General features: G+C 39.2%; 1 protein-coding gene across 6 annotated transcripts; it reads left to right on the forward strand.

Moving 5' to 3' along the window:
• Positions 1-785: 785 nt before the first annotated feature.
• On the forward strand, positions 786-21,422 carry BPNT1 (3'(2'), 5'-bisphosphate nucleotidase 1). Of its 6 annotated transcripts, none has more exons than XM_019465658.2 (10): positions 786-900; positions 5,868-5,995; positions 8,591-8,695; positions 9,437-9,544; positions 10,986-11,034; positions 12,765-12,856; positions 13,960-14,004; positions 16,572-16,769; positions 19,132-19,237; positions 20,768-21,422. In XM_019465658.2, the coding sequence occupies exons 2-10, from the start codon at positions 5,876-5,878 to the stop codon at positions 20,914-20,916; spliced, it is 972 nt and encodes a 323-aa protein (XP_019321203.2). In that variant the 5' UTR covers positions 786-900; positions 5,868-5,875; the 3' UTR covers positions 20,917-21,422. The 6 variants fall into 6 exon arrangements, with proteins under 6 accessions (XP_019321203.2, XP_019321201.2, XP_019321204.2 ...); XM_019465656.2 differs by having other exon boundaries at positions 886-999; XM_019465659.2 differs by lacking the exon at positions 786-900 and adding an exon at positions 2,274-2,478.
• Positions 21,423-23,878: the final 2,456 nt, after the last annotated feature.

The raw sequence follows: 23,878 nt of genomic DNA on the forward strand, positions 1-23,878 counted from the left end.
AAAGAAAGTAGTACCTTTATTAATATGAAGGATACCTTTAACAATACAAAATCATAAGCAGGTTTTCCTCCGTGCCGCGGAGAAGCGAAAACAAAACCCCCAAATCGTTAACAAGGAACATCTAGCCAGGAAAAGAGACTATCCCCAGGGCTTACTGTCAGACATATGAAAGGGTCACAGACCCTTTTAAGAATCTCATAAATGCTGGGGCACCTGGGTGACTCAGTCGCTTGAGCATAGGATTTTGGGCTCAGGTCATGAGGTCATGATCACACCGTTGGTGAGTTCCAGCCGGCATCAGGCTCAGGTCAGAGCCCGTTTTGGATTCTCTGTCCCCCCCTCTCTCTCTCTGTCCCTTCCCCACTGTGCTCTCTCTCTCTCTCTCTCTCTCTCTCTCTAAGCGAATAAACATTACAAAAAAAAAAAAATCTCATAAATGTTTAAAAAAAAAAAAAAGGTAAAAGCTAGTGACCATTTCGCAGAAAGTCCCACTGCCATTGCGAGCAGAAGTGCAGGTGTCGTGGACCTCCTGAAGCCACTTCTCGAACAACTGGGGTTCGAGGTTAAGCAGTCGCTGGCCGCCGCAGGGCGATATTACTATCTAACATTACTACTAACATTTTAAGAGTGAAACATACATACAAAGAGGACTGGAAGACCCCTGAAATCAGAATGAACCTTTAAAAGTAGACACACCCCTCGCTGTGACCCGAGGCGACATGGGCCGCCGGAAAGTTCAGGGAAAACACGGAGAAACGGAGTTACCCTGCAGGTCCGGAGTCTCCCGCGGTCGTGGGAGCAGCTGTTCTGCGCCTGCGCCGAATTTCCCGCATGCTCAGTAGCTGCAGTAGGTTGTCCTGCATCGGCCAACGTACGACCTATTGCCGGGGAGAAGGCCAGGTACTGGAAGCTACCAGGGACCTGTTGCTTGATAGCTTTTAGTTGTTGTTGCCAACCTTCCAAGTGTCTTTCGTCTAGCTTTGTTCCAGGCTTGTCACTGTAAGTTTCTCCCCTGCGGGTCAGAGCAAGGGCCTTGGGCAGATCTGAGTCATTTATTGGTCCCCTAACTCCACCCCTTTGCAGAGATAAAAGGAGATTTCAGGGATTTATGTTAAAAAAAGAAAAGAAAAGATTGCGGGAATCAGATTGCCTCTCCAGACATTCCAATTTCGGACCTGGATTCTTGAGTGTCAACAATTTGATTGTTTGATTTGTTTTTGTGCTCTGGGATCTTTTCATGGCAATATATTGTAGAAATAGCAAGGCAAACCTAGACAGTGGGTTCGTTAGAGACTGCCTTACGCCTAAAATTAAATTTCGTTAAAATAGCACACATTCTTCCTACTGTCTTTGCTGCATACTTATAGACTTGCTTGAATGCATCCTTGCTAACAGTGCTCTGGAGGATGTTCCCTCACAGGCTAGCCCACATTGGTCATATTTATCCATGCCAGTCTTACACATGAACAATCATCTTTTGCTGTTTTAATTTGCATTTCTTTCATAATTAGTGAGGTTGAGCATTTCATGTAATTAACTAATGGCCATTGCTTTTCGTTTTCTAGGAATAGACTGTGTCCTTTGCTCATTTTTCTACTGGATTATTTATCTTTAACATGATGATGTAAAAAGCCCTCTACATAACCAAAGTTAACTCAGATGTCTAGGCTGTGATACAATTTTTTTTTTTTCTCATTTTGTCACTCATCTGCTTTGTGGTAAACTGGCTACATAGATATTTTAGTTTTTATGCAGTCAAATTTGTCAATGTTCTTTTATAGATTGTTAGTTTTTCTCATGTTTAAAAGTCCTTTACCAAATTTATAAAATATTTAATATAGTTTTATTTTCATACTTTTATGGTTCATTCTTCTAAAATCATTCATTGATCTGGAGTATATATTTGATACAAAGAATGCAGAAAGTTTTAACTTTTAAAAAGATTAGTAATTGTTCTTGTCATTTTTTTTGCACAATTAACTTTCCCTTGTGATTTGAAATACCACCTGTAGTATCTGTTTCTGGAATTTAATTCTGCCCAGGACTAAACTCTTTAATTACTATAGTTTTATATCGTATTTTGATAACTGGTAAAGAGTGTATCTCTGCTTGTTGTTCTTTTTTCAGAATTTGCTCTGTCGTGCTCATATTTTTATTTTTCCAGATGCCTTTGCACCTAGCATCATTTGATCAGGTTTCAAAAGATATATAATCTTTGTATTTTGATTGGGAACTCATCATTCATTTAAAAATTTTTTTTAATGTTTGGGCAGGGAGAGCGGGAGACACAGAATCCAAACCAGGCTCCAGGCTCTGGGCTGTCGTTACAGAGCCCAACATGGGGCTCGAACTCATGGACTATGAGATCATGACTTGAGCCAAAGTGGGATGTTTAACCGACTGCCAGCCAGGCGCCCCGTCATCATTCGTTTTTGGATCCTAATCCTCATGTGCTCACCACCTTTATATCGATTCAAGGTACATTTCCCAGGCTATCAGAGGAAATGGATCATTTGATTCCTGTTGTGTTTATCCTTCCAAGTTAGCCCTATTGGCAACTGTAAAGATTTCTTAAAGAGTGTGATGTCGGGTTGATAGCCTTAACTGGCATGCAACCTTTTTCATACATACTCTAAACCTCAACCTCCAAATGTTATGAAAAAGAATCTGTACTGTGATTCAGGGTCGTATTGGTTATCATATTACAATGATTACATATTATCATACTACATATTACATTGACCCCAGGGTCAAAATAATGTTGCAGAAGTTATAGGAATTGTTTCACCCTTAACACTGCCCTGATGTCTCTGCAGGAGAGCCAGTAATGAGGACAATTATTACAATAATGGTTAGCCAGTATCATTTAGTGCTTACTTTGTGCCAGGAACTGTTACAAGTGCTTTGCATGCAATCCTCATTTAATAATTACAGCAACCCTATGCTATAGATGATATTGTTAGCTCCGTTTTACAGCTGGAGGCACAGAAAATTAAGTGGCTTTCCAAAGATCAGACAGCTAACATATGCCAGAGCCAGGATTTGAAGACTGGCAGTGAAATCCAGTGCCTGTGCCTTTAGCTACCTCATGGTGTTTTGAGTAAGCTTTCAGAAAGACGTGTTCACAAAAGGCGGTGTTTTAGGACCCAGAAGGTATAAAACTGGTAGAGAAGGAAGTACAGTGCGTGTAATTTGACCTGCTATAAGGAAGTTAGCAACTTGCAGGTAGCTTTTCAGACTTGCTCTGGCGCTCCAATACCGTCAACGAGTGATTCTCCAACAGGTGATTCTCGTTTGGGTTCTGGGAGGGAACGCAATTAAAAAGGCTAACAGGAACCTCTTTCACAGATGTGTTTTGATACTGTGATTAGATTAATTTTCTTTATATTAAGGGCCAAAATTGTATTCATTTGTTCAAGAAATATGTAAGAATATTAGACAGGGATAATAATTTTATTAATTATGTTTGGATCAAAGTATTTCAGAGAAATTGGTTGGCATATTTTCTTACTTGCCAACTAGAAGTGATTTGCAGGATCTCTTTAAAAATCAAACCTAGGGGCTCCTGGGTGACTCAGTTGGTTAAGCGTCAGACTTCGGCGCAGGTCTTGATCTCAGGGTTCGGGAGTTGGAGCCCCACATGGGGCTCGCTGCTGTCAGTGCAGAGCCCGCTTTGGATCCTCTGCCCCCCCCCTCTGCGCCTCCCCCTGCTCATTCTCTCTCTCTCTCTCTCTCAAAAATAAACATAAACAAAATTAAAAACCAAACCATTCTTATGAAACTGATGTTAGCTTTAAATGGCAGTTCATGTAGTATGCATTTTATGAGGAATGTAGTACAAAGACAAAGCCCGAAAGCTTGTCTTTATGAAAAAATACTGTGAACTTGGCAAACATAAAGGGAAGTGGTTTATTTAGATATGAAGCCTGATAAGTCTGGAATGATTGCTTAATTAGCTCAAAGGTAAATGATATCTTGAAAAGTTAGAATACTACCACACAGTGAGGGAAAAGGATCTGCTTTTCATAAATGTCATTTTATAGAAGATGGGGACTGAACAAGCATGCTAACACATAGTGCTACAACAGCGGTTAAGACATTTGGGCAGTACGTAATTAGTTGCCTGAAGACTACCTTTTCCAGAGTAGAATAAATCAGATAGGTAGCCAGTCATGGATACTAAGGGAGTAGAGGTAAAGTCTACAAAGTATTTGCTGAATTATTTCTCCTGTTTTCAATTTGAGGTGTTCCTGCATGAGTAATTTTCATGAGCAGTTTTTCCACATGTAGTACCTAGCATGCCAAGAAAATGACTGTAGCCTGATGATATAATAAGATAAACAGGATTTAAATACATAGGAATTTGTTTTATTTTCATCTTAATTCCTGACAGCTACTGGCCACAGGATGGTGTTCATTACCTTACATCAAATTCAATTCTGTTCTCCTTCTGAAGGGTTTCAAATGCTTCACTTGTTTTTTGTCTCAATTATGTTCATAATGCCTGTGAATAAAATGTGGATGATAGGAAAAAGATGTAAAAAAGAGCTGGAAAGCCTCATCAGATCAAACACGCAGTCAGAAATTGGTGGTAGGATGATGGCTGTTGCCGAATTGAGGTTTATAATGTCTTTTCTGTTCTGTTTTGTGTTCCTTTAATGCATTAAAATAATGTTGACCTGATTTGATTGGGGGAGGGGGGAGGGGATCATCGGGCAGTTCCCTGTAAGCATTCTGAGACAGAGATAAAGCCCAAGAGGTTTATTAGGGAGTGTTCTTGGGATCACTTGTGGGAAGTGGAAAGTAAGCAGTGATGCCTTGTGGGGGGTTGGGAGTTGGGCCAGGACAGAGTCCCAGCCAAGGTCTCGGTCAACCAACCGTGCTGGGCATTCAGAAGCTCGGATGAGCCATCAGAGTTAGGGTGGCACCCAGCTGGAGTGTGGAGTGACCTTTAAATCCATCCCCTCTGTTGACCAGTTTCAGGTGAAGTGACTCATCTTAGCAGATAAATTCCCAGAGAAAGGTGGCAGGTAAGGGCCATCTGTTCGTGGCACTCTCAGCAGCTGGGGAAATGTCCTTCAGCCCTGAAGGGAATCTGAATGGTACATTGCAGCCTCACAACAGTCACTAAAATTGCAGGATTTGTATTTGTATTTTCAAAGAGGAATTTACTTTATCCTAAAGGCTGTTTTTTTCCTCATTTTTCATTGGGCCAGGGGCTATTCTGACACTCCTTACTTTTCCACATGATTGGTCTTTACCCCAATTAATTATGTCACTTGTTCTCTTTATCTGGTAACTGACGATGGTAGTAATAAATAACCAGCAGGTTAAATTTTATTTAATCTGTAATGGACTATTCTGTGTTTTTTAGGAACTAATTATCATCACGTGCAGTCCCTCCTCTTTTTAATTACTGCACACATCCATCTACATCCCTTACGCTGTCCATATACCTCTCTTGGCACTTACTACTTTTATGTTACAGGCTTTAGGTTATAATATTTTATCGCCAATCCACCAAAATATTAGCTCCTCGGTGGCAGATGTTTTATCTTATTAGTCTCTGCAGCACCTTCCATGGCCTTTGCACATACATTCATATATCTCATACATCCAACTTTTTCACATGCTCATAGGCCTGGGCCAGCTTACCCTATGCTTCAAAATGTACCATCTGCAGAGAGAGAGTGCTATAAAATTTATTGAAAGAATCAATGCTGAAATGGAAGTTTTTCCAAGTCTCTTTTAGTAAATATTTATTAAGGAATCTGCACAGTTAGGCACTCAATAAATATGTATTGAGTTGAATTCAAGTAAATAAAACCAGTAGAAAGTAACACAACTTTCTCTTCATTTCCCCCCAGGGCTTATCATGGCTTCCAGTCACACTGTGTTGATGCGGCTGGTGGCCTCGGCGTATTCTGTTGCTCAAAAGGCAGGAACCATAATCAGACGTGTTCTTGCTGAAGGAGACCTGGGTATCGTGGAGAAGGTACTGAAAGTCTCATCTCATTTCATACCAACTTTATTTTTGTTCCTTGAAATTTAATTTATTTATATTTTTGAGAGAGAGAGTGCGAGCAGGGGAGGGGCAGAGAGAGAGGGTCAGAGAATCCGCAGCGGGCTCTGTGCTGACAGCAAATAGGCCCATGTGGGGCTCACGGGGCTCGAACCCATGAACCATGAGACCATGACCTGAGCCAAAGTTGGACGCCTAACCGACGGAGCCACACAGGTGGCCCCAAACATTTCACTTTAATTCATGTTTAATGTCAACCAAGAAAAGATCATTGCTGATAGATCATAAGACTCTGCTTCTCTTTTTCTCTAATGATTAACTTAATACAGTTTTAATTCATTGAACGCATCTTCTCAAAAATGTTGTGGAAGAGGAGGACATGAAATCATACTTATCTGGGGCCCATGGGTGGCTCAGTTGGTTAAGTGTTGGACTCTTGATTTTGGCTCAGGTCATGATCTCACAGTTCGTGAGTTCGAGCCCCACGTCGGGCTCTGCACTGACAGCAGGGAGCCTGCTTGGGATTTCCTGTCTTCCTCTCTCTCTACCCCTCTCCCGCTGGTGTGCATGTGTGCTGTTTCAAAAATAAATAAACATTAAAAAAAAAGAAATCATACTTACCAAATTTATCAAAAAATGAACCTGGTAAGAGTAGTTAATATATTGGTTAGTTAGTATATTGGATCACAGAATAAGTATTCAAAAAGTTACAAACACTGAGAAAAGAGGGCCAAGTCCAACAGGATATTATATTGGGAATAATTATAAGGTCCCAAAGTATTAATGTTCAAGAAATAAGAAGTAAATCTGATTTATAATTGTTTGAAAAAGAGGTTTTAGTTGAAAACATACTGAGTGATAAATCAGCAATGTAATTCGGCAACTTTCAGAAGGCTACTAACCTCACTGCCTTTTTTATAAAGTGTTTTTACTGTTATGAAAAATAGGAAATAAAGAAAAATAGCAAAAATAAAGAAAAGTTATCTATCACACCACCACTGCCAATACTTATGATCATTTCTTTTCAGATAGTTTCCTTACGGCATCGCTTATTTTTACATTGATTTTATATTGTCATTGTGTTAGATGTACCACATTGTAGCCTGTAGCTCAGAAGTAATGGAAAAACAGTATTCAAGTTAGGAAAAAGGTAATAATCGCCCTGTCCTCTTTACCGGTCAGACGCTTCGAGTACTTTATATCTACTTGTTGACAGCTCATTTTAAAAGAGGAAGGGCAGAATTAAATTTGTCACACAAAGTATTGAGTGCCAGATGAGGTCTGGCACTATGTCAGTAGAAAGCGCAGGAAGTATTATCCTGGAGAAGAAAAGAATTGGGATAGCTTTCCTCGTATACTTCATGGCCGTCAGTGTCTTTTCTCTAGAGAGCAATGTCTAGACTTGATTGCTGTATGTTATCTCCAAATTTAACAAATCTTTTCAAAGTTTCAGCAGATATTTCTAGAGCAGCTACCATGTGCCAGACACAATTCTTTAGGAAATAAAACAAAGATCTTTGTCTCTGTGGCCCTATATTATAGTTACTTTGCATTGAGATGACGAGCAGACTTCAGTGTGGCATAAGAGTCTTTGATTTTCATGATCGTTCCCTTGTCTCACTCTCACTCAGAAGTATTATAAAATTTCTACTATTTGAAATAACATAATCCGTAAACCCACCTAACCAGGCATATGTAAATTGCAACATTTCATAATTCTGTGAAAGCAAACTAACAAAAGAGGTTGTAGCTGTCAATTACCAGATTTTCCACTGTCTTGCACTAGAATGACTATCTGACATACGGCTTGAGTGAGAATATTGTAGGTGAGCTATACATGTCGAATATTATTGCTGTTCATTTTCATATTTTTTATATTTGAGAAATAGAAATTCTTTGTATCATCCTGAGGACCTATTGAATTATTAGGGAAGTAGATGAGTAGACTAGTAGAAGATTAGTGAGTAGACGTTGTAGAAGGATCCGTGTAAGGAATACCTTTCAAATAGCTAAAGATAAAGTTTTTAGCTCCGATTGCCTTGGAAAATTATCAATTTCCTCTCTCTTCATCCTTTTTAAGTAAAATATTGACGTAGAGGGGCGCCTGGGTGGCTCAGTTGGTTAAGCGTCTGACTTCAGCTCCGGTCATGATCTCGCAGTCTGTGAGTTCGAGCCCCGCGTCGAGCTCTGTGCTGACGGCTCAGAGCCTGAAACCTGCTGTGTTTCCCTCTCTCTCTGACCCTCCCCCGTTCATGCTCTGTCTCTGTCTGTTTCAAAAATAAATAAACATTAAAAAAAAAAAAAGATTGATGTAGAGATCTTATGAAGAGGATTTCTCAACTGGGGGATAAAATGGTCTAATAATCTAAAAACTCCTTTCCAAACTTTAACCACTATAAATCCCATGAGAAAAACCAAACTGGGAAACTAGTTGACTCCTTTGGTGTTAAGTTCCATGAATCTAAAAGTAGACAGTGTGGTTTAAATGATATGGACACTCATGCGTTAGGGGTCAGAGGACAACTTATTTCATACTAGTTCTGCTGAAATTTGCATTCTTTGTTGCAGACCTGTCCCACAGACCTGCAGACCAAAGCTGACCGGTTGGCACAAATGAGTGTATGCTCTTCACTGGCACGGAAATTCCCCAAACTAACAATTATAGGGGAAGAGGTAAGACTTGTGTGAATCTGTGAATTCAATGTTGTGATACAATATGTGTGATGCAATACGTTTTTAATGACTGTTCCCCATATGGATTTACAATTGCCCCTTAAAGATTTATATACCACTATTCCTATTTCAAAGTGTTGTATCTGGTGTTTTAACACCAAAATGATTTGTCATATTCCTTGGACTTGAAGGAAATGTCTGATAATAAAATATTTTGGTCCATTTTTAGGCAGGTATCTCACTTCTAGACCGTAAAAGATAGTTCCTGTTGTAATAATCAGCAGACAAACTATAAGATGGGATGAGTTCTAGAACTTTGGAATAAAAATGGATTTTGTTATTTCTCGTTGCGTTTTTTGTTTAAAATTAGGCGTATTTGTGCACTTACCCAAAGACTAGAACACTGGAAGTGGTGGAGTTTGCCTGTCCTGTGTTTGAGAGGGAGGTATCAGATGTCAGAACAACTTTACTTAAATACATTTATAGCACTGAGATATATTTTTTTTAATTGTTCAGGATAAGAAGGATGGGGTTTTTTGTAGTCAACTTTGCTCAGCCATATGTGGTCATTTTTGCAATTTGATTTGATTTGCTTTACTTTCTACTCGGTTAAACTCTAAACATAAAGGGCAAACAGGAAGCCCTCGTGACCCACGGTGCTGCAGTTGTTCTGTTACGAAGACAAAGGCTGCTCTGTAAACACCAAATAGCTTCAGTGACCATCAGTGTTCTCTGCCCTAGGATCTGCCTTCTGAAGAAGTAGATCAAGAACTGATTGAAGATGGTCAGTGGGAGGAGATACTGAAGCAACCGTGCCCATCACAGTACAGTGCTATTAAAGAGGAGGACGTATGATCCAGATCATTATTTCGTTCTTTGTCAGCCTTCATGTTGTTGCTCTAGTAGATAAAATTTGCCAGTAATGTTGAGAAGTTGGTAGATATAAAATAGGGCCAACCAGGAGCTTGAAATCTTTCAGGGCCAGCATAGAAGTACCAGGCAACCACATGGAATGTATGATCTGTTAAGTTAGGGTTTAGTTTCTTATCCTCTTGGCTTCTTCTCTAAAACTATTATTAAAAATACCTGAAGGAAGAACATCTAATTTGTTAGATTTGGGTAAAACATTCCATTGCTAGAAGGAGATGAAATAGATCCCTACGTTATATGTTTTGAAGGCCATAAAAATCACCTTACTTACTTATTTTGATTTGTTTAACATACATTCGTCAAATACCTACTATGAGTAAGGCACTTTGCTCTGTGATTTGGAGGACAGAAAGAAAATGAAACATGGTGTCTTCCATCCGAAATATGCCTCATTTACAAATTCACATCAAGCATTATAGCTCTAGTGGGTAATGGCTACATATCGTGAATCACGTTAAAATCCTAAGGAGAAGGGATTTCTTTTTAATGTACCATCCGTTCATAAAACATTCATTTTTCTTTGCTGTATATTATTGGTATCCTTAAGTTCAAGTCAGACTGTCATTATTTTTTTAAATCAGCATTATATGCCAAAGTGAGTACCAGCCACATGTTGTTCAAAACATTTTGGGTGCCACTTTAGTTTTCCCTGTATTACCACATAGAGCTCAGTGTGTTCATAGCATTGTGTTTAGTGTTCAGGTGACAGCAAATTTATTAGTTAAGCATTTTGTATTTAAAAGTCTTTGAGAGAGTGCGAGTTGGGGAGAGGGGCAGAGGGAGAGAGAGAGAGATAACCTTAAGCAAGCTCCACATTTGGCATAGAGCCCACGCAGAGCTTGATCCCACAACCGTGGGATTATGATGTGAGCTGAAATCACGAGTTGGACGCTCAACCGACTGAGCCACCCAGGCGCCCCACATATTTAAAATTTTTAGGTCAGGGGTGCCTGCGTGGCTCAGTAGGTTAAGCATCCGACTTTGGCTCAGGTCACGATCTCACAGTTCGTGGGTTTGAGCACCCCCTTGGGCTCTGTGCTGACAGCTCGGAGCCTGGAGCCTGCTTCAGAGTCTGTGTCTCCTTCTCTCTCTGCCCCTCCCCTGTTCGTGTTCTGTCTTTGTCTCTCAAAGGTAAATAAATGTTAAAAAAAAAAATTAAAATTCTTAAATCAGACTTTTCTCCAATTTAAATGGACGTTTTCCATGATTACAAAATATAAGGTTTTTTACTATCACGAAACTGATGACATTAGCTTAAGCAATTCATAGTATAATTTTAAAAATGAAAAAAGTATTTTTAATCTACTTAAACCTATTTTTTAAATGTTGTATACTTACTTTGGATATTTCTCTTATTTAGCTTGTGGTCTGGGTTGATCCTCTGGATGGGACCAAGGAATACACTGAAGGTTGGTATCTCTTTGGTATTTGTTTCCAACAGCAATAGGTCTAGTGTATGATATTTGGTTGGCAACACTTAATATTTCGTCTGCTGCATGAAAACCTGGTATCCTATCTCACGTCCATGGCCTGAAGCTATATTTGTGCTCATCCTCGCTAACTTGTTGTATATCAGTGAGTGTCAAGACAGCGAGGGAGAAAATTCATCTCCTTCAAATACCACCCCCCCCCCGACCGTCTAACAGCTGCACAATTCTAATGTCCCCCAGGTGAGGATAGCTGGCACTAAGCCAGTGTCAACAGTGACAGCACTGAACCCCCAGCTCTGTTGGGGTAGAAAACAATGTAAAGCCCAGCTGCACTGCTGGGCTGTGCCGCCTCTGCCCTCCCACACCGCTTCCACTCACCCTCCCCTCAACTGTGAGCTGCCTTCTCACTCACAGCCTCACCTTTAAAGATGAGTTTGGAGGGGCGCCTGGGAGGCTCAGTCGGCTAAGCGTCCAACCTTGGCTGAGGTCATGATATCATGGTTCCTGGGTTCAAGCCTCACATCGGACTCTGCGCTGACAGCGAGGAGCCTGCTTTGGACCCTCTGTCTCCCTCTCTCTGCCCTTCCCCCACTTGCTGTCTCTCTCTCAAAATAAATAAATGAACTTAAAAAAATTAGGAAAAAAATAAAGATGAGTTTGGAAACACAGTACAATATTTCTTTGTGAAATTGTCTACAATGAGAAAACTCAGAAAGCAGCAGATTAAAATAAAATGGACAGCATTAAAGTAAAAAGACCATGCTCCGAGTCTTAGGTTTTAGGAGCATAGCGTACATACGCTTAGAGTTTTATTTTTGAAACAGAGATCTACATAGGTTTTCTGATACTGGCTCTCAGCTTTATAGCTTAAGAAAAAGAAGATTTCACATCATTATTAGAAAAACTTTCTCTGTCTTTGGATGAGACATACCTGTAATGAGTCTGTTGCACAGTGTATATGCAAATGTACATATGCACACGCAGTACAACTTCTCAATGATCCGTTGAGAAATAGGGAAGCTCTAGATAGCTTAGTACATATAAGAACACCCAGATAGATTGTTTAGATCTTGACCCCCACCTCCAGAGAATTTGATTCACTGGCTCTGGGAAGAACCCTGAGAATCAGTGTTAAAAATTATGCCAGTTAAGGGGCACTGGCTGGCTCAGTCAGTAGAGCATGAGACTCTTGATTTCAGGGTCGTAAATTTGAACCCTACGTTGGGCATCAAGCCGACTTTAAAAAACAAACAAGAAAAAGCATGCCAGTTAATTCTGATGCTGCTTGACAACGCACAGACCCCACTTGGAGAAATGTTACCTTAGAGACTTGAAATGGAGGTCTAGACAGCAATCCTGGAACAGGGAGTGATCCAGCAGGCAGGAGTGACATGGATGGTGGCAGAAGGTCACAGCAGTTTGACAATAATGGCTGTGGAGTTATGGCTGGTTTATTCAATTGGTTTACAAATTGTACTAATGAGACCATGACTATTGATTCAGTTAAGTGGCCATAGATCCTTCTTCTGTCTCTGGCCAGCTATCTCTTATAATTTGTGCATTTTGCCAGCAGAGGGATTGATCGTGGATGAATCATTACAAATTTCTTACCTTTATTCCAAAAATAACTTGGAGCAGTTGATGTGCTGATGATGCATTATATGTAATATGAGAAAGTTATATAATTGATATTCATTTCTTCCTCATAGGTCTTCTTGACAACGTGACAGTTCTTATTGGAATTGCTTATGAAGGAAGAGCCATAGCAGGAGTTATTAATCAGCCGTATTACAACTACCAGGTATTACTATAAATGATATAAAAATATTTTATTAGATACAGTGTTATATGATTCCTGATGTTATCTAATCCAGTGATTTCTAACTTCATTGCCCATGCAGTTATTAGGGAAGTCAACAAAATACAGATTCCCAGGTCATACCCCAGACCTGTTGAATCAGAACCCCTCAGGGCACTGATACGAGGAATGTATACGTATGTATTTGTGTGTACAGAGGGACACTATGTATACTACATATACTTTTTTATGTATGCCTTATTTGAATGCCAAAGTTTGGGAATTACTGACATGGTTCTTGATTAGCTTGGTTATTGAGACACCTGGTTTACAGGTGGTTCTTGAAGCATATTGAAGAAATGAGCCATTTCAACCAAGAAAAGATGCTAGCCATGTTGTTTTCCAGGTAAAGCTATATAATCCCTAAATTACAGTCAGCATTGATAATAGAACTAGCTATGCTCTTGCACTCATTTCTTCTATTTTGTCTCTCTAATCTGCTTTGACTTTCTATTATGCTCCCAAGAAATTGCTTTCCTTAGAAACAAGAGAATAATGTAATTCCAAGGCATAAATATACTGTGAAATCACATTAAATGTTGAAGGAAATTGTTGAAATGAAACAGTTGAGGTATTTGCATTACTGTGATCTTGATAGAACTTGGAGAATCGAAGTAACCAGAGTGGGGACTATTACTTTTGAATTGCTAGCTTGAGTTTAAGAGCAGGATTAATCTTTGCTTCTAAGATATTTTTTTCATGTGTATGATCATAACTTTTTATTTATAATTATGTGCCTCTTAAAATTATTTAGCAAAAATAGTTCTGCATTACTGAACAACTCTCTCGTACTACTTTAAGTGTCTCTTAATTTTTTTAATATGACTTTAACGTTTATACAGTACTATACGCAGACACAAGTTTGTGGTTTTTATGTAAACTTTAAAGTAAGTTAATACCATTACTCAAAAGAGGGGTGTTTAGTTCACAGATGATGTTGTAATGCATGGCACCTTTCATCCAAAGACGATCTCAGTGCTTAGGGGTTGTTGATAGTTTCCATCACTTCTTTCTGAGATTAGAAAACTTGTATTCATTTTCCACAGAACAATGAAAAGCAGAAGTTAAGGGAACACGGGAATGAAGCAAAGGTGAGAAAAAATAGGTAGGGTTTTGGCTCCACTAGTAGGTAGAAAACAAGGCAGGCTACTTGTGGTACCCAGGTGGCCATTGTCCCTCTCGTGTGTCTGTTCAATTCCTCCTGTCCTGCTTCTCCCACTGCTACCTCTCTCTCCTCTACAGTCCCTTCTGTACTGTCTTTTTCCTCTCATCCTTCACGCTTGCATATGCCTTAAAATTTGTTGCAACAAGTGGAAAAGTTGCCCAGCTCTGTTGATGGTATTCAAGGATGGATATTCAGCTTCAAATAGTCATCAGTATAAGAATAATTGCTAAAGTTTATCAAGAGCTTACTGTGTGCTGCCAGACTCAAGAGATTCACAGGCTTTATCTCATGTAATACCACAGTCCTATAAGGAAACCTTTATCCTTGTTTTAAAGAAGACGAAACTCAGGCAAGTAACTTGCCTGTCATGGACAAGATCTGGAGACTGAAACCGAGGTCCAGCTCTTACCATTACTCTATATTGCCTTCTTGAGCCAGATAGAAGACTTCTAACAATTTGAACTTTAGTATTACTTCTAACAGATACTGAGCCTGGTAAGCACTTAAAGGAAGCAGAGTGGCTTAGTGCAAAGAAACCTAATTGGTCTTTATGTTAGAGATAGCCTCTTAACCATTATGAACTGTAATTAACCATCATGAAGCCTTTGTTATGCCCAGAAAGTTGGTGTGGTGCTTTTGAAGGAGATGGAGAGATCAGGAGCACAGAGGAAGGCTAGCTGGCTGCCTCATGGGATTGCATTATCGCACCCAGGTGCCAGATTCCTTGGTCACATCCTCTTTGCCTACATACTCATTTATGGAGTGAATGTGACATTTTAGGAACCAGAATACCCATGTCTGCTCTTTTAGTATGATTTCCATTCTTTTTCAGAATAAATGGAGATGAATTGATAAATAAGTTTCTTGAGAGCATGAGATTTATCTCAGCAATCAAACTGAGGCCCAATGAGCACCAGAGCCCATCGGTACTTTTCAGGTTCTAAGACTCTCCTGGGGTGTAGATTCAAGAATCTACAGAACAGAGGAAGCGCATGAACATATACTGAACACCAAGTGCTTATTCTTTGGTTCCTTTGTTGCCCCATATGCAGGCAGAGCTATGCACAGACCGCCTTCAGCAGGCAGCCTCTTCAAGCATTGTCTCACCTGAAAAGAGCTGCCTCACCCAGTGACGTGCCCTTTTTCAAGGCAGTCCATTTCCAATGACTGATTATTGCATGAGTATAAATGCCTGGTATTTCCTTCCAATTTTTACCACCCTGAGGGCCATTCTAGCTTCAGAGCTAATCAGCTGAGGCTGTTGTTGGATCTGCATCACAGCTCGGTTTCTCCCTCTGCCCACTCATGTTTCCTTCCCTCCCTTGCACAGGTGTTAATCCCAAGGGTCCTCCCTAATGAACACCCTCCCTAATTCAGAGTCTGCTTCCCACGGAATGCAACCTGCAACATAAGCATATTTCACTATAACAGCACCCAGGATGCCGCCAGTGGACAAATAAGATGATGTGTTTCAAAGCATTTTGATAAGTAAAATGCAGTATAATTTAGCAATGAAGGATATCAGCTTTGAATACAGATGAGCCTGAGTTTGGTTATGGTCTTCCCAGAGTCCTTGGTCAGGTTACTTAATGATTCCACATCTCATATTTCTCATCTGTAAAACAAGGATGGTAATACTTGCTTCATGGAGTTGCTTGGGGGGTTAAATGAAATAATACATGTAAGGCACTTAGTATAGTGCCTGGTATGGTACTTGCTTAGAATTCAGTAACATATATGTCTGTATGTCTCTGGTATATGTTTAGTATATTAACATAATGGTGTTTTGATGACTCTGTGCTAATGATTTTATGCATCAGTTTTACTTTCCATGAAATACAAGTTTTGTTTTTCTGTATAAAGTATATAGCTAAAACAAAGTTCTTTGAGCTCTGCAAAGGAAAATGCAGGTGCTAAGATTGCATTATCATTGCCATTTTACCACCACAATTGTCAGTAAAAATGTTAACCCTGACCCCATTATCCGTGGCTACTCTTCAGTATCAGCCTATTCAGTTGCCGTGTCTCCATAGCTGCAAAATACATTATCACTGTTACTTATTCCCATAGTAACAAGACCCTTGCTGTTCCTTAGATGTTGAAAAGTAGTAATCAGTATATGGTGTTTCATTTCCTGGGTACTTCAGTACCTTTTGCAAACAACCATTTTCAGATACAACAACGATATCATTGGCTGATTCAGAGAGAGACACGAATCGGTATATGATTTTTCCTTGCCTGAGGACTTCAAGGAATAACCATAAGTTCCCTTCAGTGCCTCTTAAACCCAATTATTAGCCAAAACAACAAGAGAATAATCCTCTGATTATCTCAGGAAAATTTCATTGTCGATGATATTGTTCTGGTTCTTTATAACATTATCATATTTTTATTTCAAAAAAATCATGATGCTAACATAACTCAGCATTCTATTTATGGCTGACATTTTTCTCCAGACTATTACAAGCTTTTCTGTTTCACTCATTTATATAGGCAGGACCGGATGCTGTGTTGGGGAGGACAATCTGGGGAGTTTTAGGTTTAGGTGCCTTTGGGTTTCAGCTGAAAGAGGCGCCTGCTGGAAAACACATCATCACAACCACCCGGTCCCATGGCAGCAAGTTGGTGATGGACTGTGTGGCGGCTATGAACCCGGACGATGTGCTACGAGTGGGAGGAGCAGGAAATAAGGTACGAAAGCGTCTGCCGTTCCACTGAAATGCAATTGAGTCTTTGACAGAAATCCCAAGCTTTAAAAAAAAAAAAAAAAAAAGTGAAATCAGGGTTGGGGAGAAAGAATTAGAGATTGTAACTGACCATCAAAGGCACATTTCAGCAACATTTGAATTTTTAAAAAATGTTATGGTTCAAGTCTTTTTTACCTAAGAGTGTTCAGTGCTAATAGAAGTCACCAGGATAAGATCCTGTGCCTCTTGCCAGCCCTCCTGTTCTCGAGGACTCTCCGGGGTTACTTCTAGATCTTTTATTCTGCGGACTCCAAGGATGGGCCTGCCTGCCTTTCCTGGATGCTTCCCCCATTCTTTCATCTAGGCTTCCATCCTCCTGAAAAAATTGTGAAATGGAACACAATTTGATCTTCATCCTTCCCAGCCCTGATCTCTTCTCCTCTGATTGCCCCCTGGATATCATCATCCTGACATCCTTCAGGTATCTCAAAGTCAACATGTCTAGTTGGAGCTCTTCCTTTTTCTTCCTGCTCCATGTGCGTTCCTCCTATTTCCTGTCTGCTAAATGGCACCACCATTTTCCTAACTGCTCCAGGCAGACACCTGAAAGTCTTCCTACACTCCTTCATTCCTCACAGCCTATCTCTGTATCTTCTTAATTCCTCCCTAATGTCTCCTCTTGTCCATCTTAACTGCCCCCACCCTACTTGAATCCTATTATCATCCTTCACCCAGACTTTACAGCTTGCAGTGGTCTCTCTGTTCAGTCCCAGCCCTCACATTAACATAGAGCCGTTAAACATGCAAAACTTACCATCTGCCACTCCCTTGCCCCAGACCCTTGGACACCTCCCTGCACCACAATTGAAAATCCAAGCCTATAAGAATGGAATGTAAATTCCTCTATATCTTGTTCCTTGGACACACCCAAGCCTTATCTCACGACATCCGCCAGCTCAGAAGCTAGTGATACTGCCCGTGGTTCTGGATGCATGTGCATTGCACACTTGTGTGCCTGGCACAGGAAGGCAAAGAATAAATACTTACCGAACTGAGTGGATTTAATTTTTCTTCACCTACCCTTTGGAAGCAATAATCAACCATTTTTAGATTTTTCAAAAGCACTTACTGGTATGAGGATGAAAATAGGAGTTTAAAAATAATAATATTTTGGAAAAAAACCTAAAACATTTCAAAGTAAAAATATATTCTTGGTATTCACCAAATATAAATAGTGACAGGTGTGATTTCTCTTTGCCCTTACTTTTATAACCACAAAAATCCCATTACATCTTTTATTCCCAAGGAGCACCATTCTCCTTAGGAACTAAGTCCCCATCCTGCACATTCCCCACCTTTTCTCCTATAAAAAGGCCTTGTTAGGCAGTTATTCACTTTTTTTATATATATCAAGGACTTATTTAAGGATCTAATGAAGGCTACAGCCCTTCCTCCCTCAAAAAATATACCTGAAATAGTTCTTGGCCCATAATAAGACTTGACACACAGTTGCTAAATGAAAGGAAAACCGTTTACTTAAAAGTCTCCAGGAAGGTTTAATCAAGTTTGCTGGCGTTCTTGAGCATCAAGAAAAACAATTGAATGTGACCAATTCCTTTCCTTAAAGAATTCACTGAGATTTTCCTCATTCTGTCAGTGTGGCCTCCTCATCTGAATATTTGAAATCTGAATTTTATAGTACTGATTATTTTACAGCATAACCAAAAAATAAGTAAATAACTAATGAAAGCTTGATATAATTGCTCTTTATAGAGTCATGCAGTTTCTATCAGTGACCTCAGTTTTGTTTGAGAGTTGTAAGAGTTACTAAGATGACAATTTAAAAATTCATATTTTGGCATTAGAAACCGCAATGCGTAGGATTCCCAAGACTTCAGAAGCTACTTGTTAGACTAGTCCGCGCTGCATATCTGTTAGGACTTACTATAGTTTATACATTAGCGCACTACTTGATATTCTTCTATCCTTTATCTAACAATGGTCACTTCCTTACGAGATTGAAAACTTTCATTTTTCTATAATATGCAATATGTTGATTTTACAGTAAGAGAAAAACAACATAATAAAAAGAAAATTAAATCTATCTGACTAGGACTATGAAGACTGTTCCGATAGACTCGTAGCTTATTAAACCACTTTCCCCCCTCAGGTCACTATATTATTCTATATTCTATAGTATTCTATATGTTTCTCCCTAATACTCATATCATTTAAACCTGCTAAAAGCTTTAACCTAAGTTGAGTTGGACAGAGGAATTGAAATATACTTGATAAAAAGCAATTTCTCTGATTTGTTTTTCAATTATTTCATGGTCCAAGGATAATTATTATCTCTAACCTTACAGATTATTCAGCTGATTGAAGGCAAAGCCTCTGCCTATGTATTTGCAAGTCCTGGATGTAAGAAATGGGATACTTGTGCTCCAGAAGTTATTTTACATGCTGTGGGAGGTCAGTCCCTTTTATTTTGGGGAATTACAGTTTTTATAGTTTTTATGTTATGCTAAGATATAATTTTTCAGTATGTTATTTTACCTAGACTGTGAGGATATAAAAGCTACAAGGAATCCTAGAGATTAGCCAGTGCAACTCCTGTATTTCATAGAGATAGAAAATAGATTTTCAGTAAATTCCTCTTTCTTTAGTTATTGTTTACCTTTTGGACTTTGATCTACATACAGTTGATTTGATTTGATTTGATTTGATTTTTTTTTTATTTTAGAGGGAGAGTGAGAACAGGAGAGGGGGCAGAGGGGGAGAGAGAGAGAGACAGACTGAGAGAGAGAGAGAGAGAGAGAGAGAGAGAGAGAGAGAGAATCTTGAGCAGTCTCCACGCTGATTCAGGGTTCGATCCCACAACCCTGGGATCATGATCTGAGCCAAAATCAAGAGTCAGACACTCACCAATTGTGCCAACCAGGCACCCCTACATACAGTTGATTTATTTTTTTAATGTTTTTTTTTTTTTTATTTATTTTTGAGAGAGAGACAGAGCGTGAACAGGGGAGGGGCAAAGAGAGAGAGACACACAGAATCCGAGGAGGCTCCAGGCTCTGAGCTGTCAGCACAGAGCTGGACGCGGGGCTCGAATTGCAAACCACGAGATCATCACCTGAGCCGAAGTGGGCCACTTAACCAACAGAGCCACCCAGGTGCCCCACATACAGTTGCTTCATTTAAGCCCTTAATGATTTATGGCTTTAATGCTACTAGGGTTTTGTTTTTTTTTTTTTCCTTGAAAAGTAAAATATTCATCACCATTGTCTTCACTGCAGTTTCATTTAAGCAAATATTGGTAAATATCTTAGTACTAGTGCTTAAGATCATAGAGTTAGAATTTTTTTTAATCTGACTGAAAATATACTACAGATATATACATAGTAAGATGATTTTTCAATTTCTAATAGACATCAGTTCACTTGTACTCTTGAAACACTTGATTTTTTTCTATAATTTCTCCTAATATATTATCAATATCTCATTAGTATATTACATGACAAGGAAGTTAGATTCATCACAATCCCATCTCTTTAAAGTATATAATTAAACTGTATTGTAACACAATTATATTTGATGAACATACTTCACTTAAACTCTTATTAAATAAAGTATTAATATTCAATGGAAGAATAAAGAAAACACTTCTGAAAATGGGAATCGTTGTGTTGGAGTAGAACCGACAAGAAATGTAATCACCTCAGGATAAGAGAAATTAATTGATACTGAGAAATATAAATTAAAAATGCTAAGTGAAATTAGTTTTAATCAGGGAGAAAAATAGTTTGTTATCTTTCAGTTAGTCAAAATTGCTCTATAGTTTTAAATTCAAGTGAATGAAAACTTAACCTTTCTAGTCACTAATTTATCTTATCCAGAATGAATTGATATTATTGTACAGGGAAGTAAAAGGAACTTAAAAATAGCTAGAAACATAACCATGTGGTCAGCCACTAATGTCGTATTGATGTTTTTTTGCTGTAGGCAAGTTAACCGATATCCATGGAAATGCCCTTCAGTATAACAAGGAAGTGAAGCATATGAACTCCGCAGGCGTCCTGGCCACACTGCGCAATCACAACTACTATGCAAGTCGAGTTCCAGAATCCGTTAAAAGTGCTCTTGTTCCTTAAAGGAAAATCTCATGGACTTAGCTAGGAGAAGAACTTGATTCTCAAAATACTGTACTTTAATTAGATGGAATTAGAGTTCCACTTTATTCATTGTTGATCAGTGATTTATATTTACTTAGGAGTAGAAAAAGGAATTAAAGAATTTCTTGATTAATTATTCACCCAGACCAGTTGTGACAACTGAAGGGTTTATCAAGTAAGTGTGTTGATGGTTCTTTTCCTCCTTGTATTTGGATAAATGAAAGGAAGGTTTAATTTCAACTCCCTATTCTGGTCAGTTGTATAATCAACATTCCTGTTATTGTGAACAAGATTTCTTTAGGGCACAAAACGACAAGTTATTACCTGAATCTCATTCTTGTTTTTCACAGTAGTTTTAAAAGTTGTCCTTATTCCAGTGATGAATACACTAATACTTCAGGGATGAATACACTAAAATGTCATGTATGTGGATGAAACAGATTTATGGGAAGATTCTTTATAATAAATGAAATCATTTAATTCTAGTTCTTTATGTTCTTTACCATCTTTTAAAAATTTTGAGTAGTATTTGAAAATTACATATTCTCTACTGTGCACATTATTCTTATGGCATCATTGTAATGACTATGGAAATTTAGGTAATTACCTTAGTTTTTTCCAAGGGGAGATTATAACATAAGCTATCAAAATCATTCTGACGTTCTGCCCAGATTTTTCTTTTTTAGGTCTCTTTGCAGTGCTTTTAAATACATTTCTCTGTTATTGGATTAGAGAAAAGTGGTTTAAATTAATGGTCCTCAAACCCAACTACATCACCTAGGAAGCTTTTCAAAAATACGTTCATAGGCTTCATCCCAGCAGTTTTGATTCTATATATTTTTAGAAAGCTATTCTGTGGACTTTGATAATCATTGAAGTTTAGATAATAACTTCACAGCATCTGTAACGTAGCCTGAAGTGTGGCGTCTTGACATTGACACCTTTGACCACTCCAGTCTCTTATAACTCTCTTCTCAGTGATTTTCTTCTTCCTTCTCCAGCCATGCCCACCTAGTCTCCTTTCTTGGTTTCTCTTTGTCTCTCTTCATTTCAATGTCAGTGGGTTCACCAAGATTCTGCTCTGGGTTCTACCTTTTCACTAGATGATCTGATCCACACATATGGCTTCACCTGTTTACCCTTAATTCCAAAATCTTTGTCTAGTTTAGAATTCTCAGGGGCACCTGACTGGCTCAGTCAGTAGAGCATATGATTCTTGATCTGGGAGTTGTGAAGTGCAAGCCCCACTTTGGGTGTAGAGCTTACTTTAAAACAACAACAACAATCCTCTCAAATTTTAAATTGCCATGCCCAAAAGCCTGTTTTGGTGTCTCTCAGGTATCTGTGAATTACTATGTCTACAAAGCTCTTCATTCTTTCCCATCCCTCCTTATTTTACCAGTCCTCAAGGTGATTCTAGTAATTGAACAAATTTGGAAATCGCTTCCTAAATCCATTTACTTCCCTCTAAGAGTAGAGTTCTCTATCTATAAAGAGGAGACTAAACCTAATTTTCTTAATATGAAATTTATTGTGAAATTGGTTTCCATACAACACCCATTGCTCATCCCAACAGGTGCCCTCCTCAATGCCCATCGCCCACTTTCCCCTCCCTCCCACCCTCCATCAACCCTCAGTTTATTCTCAGTTAAACCTAATTTAAAAAAAAAGCCCAAGTGCAATGTGAGAATAACTTCTGAAGCCATTTTCTACAGGCTCCTATTTAAATTTTTTTTAATGTTTATTTATTTTTGAGAAAGAGAGACAGAGACAGAGCACGAGCAGGGGAGGGGCAGAGAGAGAGGGAGACACAGAATCTGAAGCAGGCTCCAGGCTCTGAGCTGTCAGCACAGAGCCTGACGTGGGGCTCAAACTCATGAGCCATGAGATCATGACCTGAGCTGAAGTCAGATGCTTAACCGACTGAGCCACCAGGCACCCCTATAGGCTCCTATTTAAAAATGAGTTATCCAATACTCCTGAAATCACTGCTTCACTATATGCTAACTAACTTGGATGTAAATTTTAAAAAATAAAAAATTAAATTAAAATTTAAAAAATGAGTTATCCAAGAGACATATTTGAAAGTCTACATTCTCTCTTCAATCCCATTGCTTATACATTAATTTATACCCTCATACACCTTTATTTCTTCCATGGATCACTGTGATATCTTCCTGACGAATCTGCCTGCCTGTGCTGTAGTTCTTCTTCACTCCACTTATCATATTCTCTAGGGTGATTTTTTACAAAGTCAAATCTAGTAGTGCCACTCCCTTACTTAAAATCTTTTAGAGCTTCTTATTGCCTTCAAGATGAAATACTAGTTTCTTATCATAGCATGTAAACTCTGATGCCTTCCTTCTCCAGCATCAACTCTGATCACTAGCTTATATCCAGCTGTGCTCAACCATTTAGAGGTCTCCCCAAATACCATGCTTTCTCTCACCTTGGCTTCCATTCATTCATTCAACAAGTGTGTGTGTGTGTGGGGGGGGGGGTGTTTAAAGTTTATTTATTTTGGGACCTTGGGACACCTGGGTAGCTCAGTCAGTTAAATGTCTAGCTTTGACCCAGGTCATGATCTCACGGTTCACGAGTTTGAGACCGCGTCAGGCTCTGTGCTGACAGCTCAGAGCCTGGAGCCTCCTTCGGATTCTGTGTCTCCCTCTCTCTCTGCCCCTCCCCTGCTCATGCTCTGTGTCTCTTTCTCTCTCTCTCTCAAAAGTAAATAAACATAAAGCTTATTTACTTTTGAGAGAGAAAGAGCGTGCTCAAGTGGGAAAGGGCAGAGAGGGAGAGCGAGAGAATCACAGGCAGGCCCTGCACCGTCAGTGCACAGCCTGATGTGGGGCTCAAACTCCTGAACTATGAGATCATGGCCTGAGCCAAAGTCAGACACTTAACCAACTGAGCCACCCAGGTGGCCCAACAAGTATGT

The sequence above is a fragment of the Panthera pardus genome, unplaced genomic scaffold (assembly GCF_024362965.1).
Source record: "Panthera pardus isolate Hobbes unplaced genomic scaffold, ASM2436296v1 HiC_scaffold_21, whole genome shotgun sequence".
NCBI lineage: Eukaryota > Metazoa > Chordata > Mammalia > Carnivora > Felidae > Panthera > Panthera pardus.

Coding starts and splice junctions, on each gene's coding strand:
- BPNT1 (XM_019465658.2), top strand. CDS start 5,876: ATGGCTTCCAGTCACACTGTGTTGATGCGGCTGGTGGCCTCGGCGTAT. Junction 12,857..13,959: donor AGCCGTATTACAACTACCAG/GTATTACTATAA, acceptor CATTTTCCACAG/AACAATGAAAAGCAGAAGTT. Junction 14,005..16,571: donor AACACGGGAATGAAGCAAAG/GTGAGAAAAAAT, acceptor TCATTTATATAG/GCAGGACCGGATGCTGTGTT.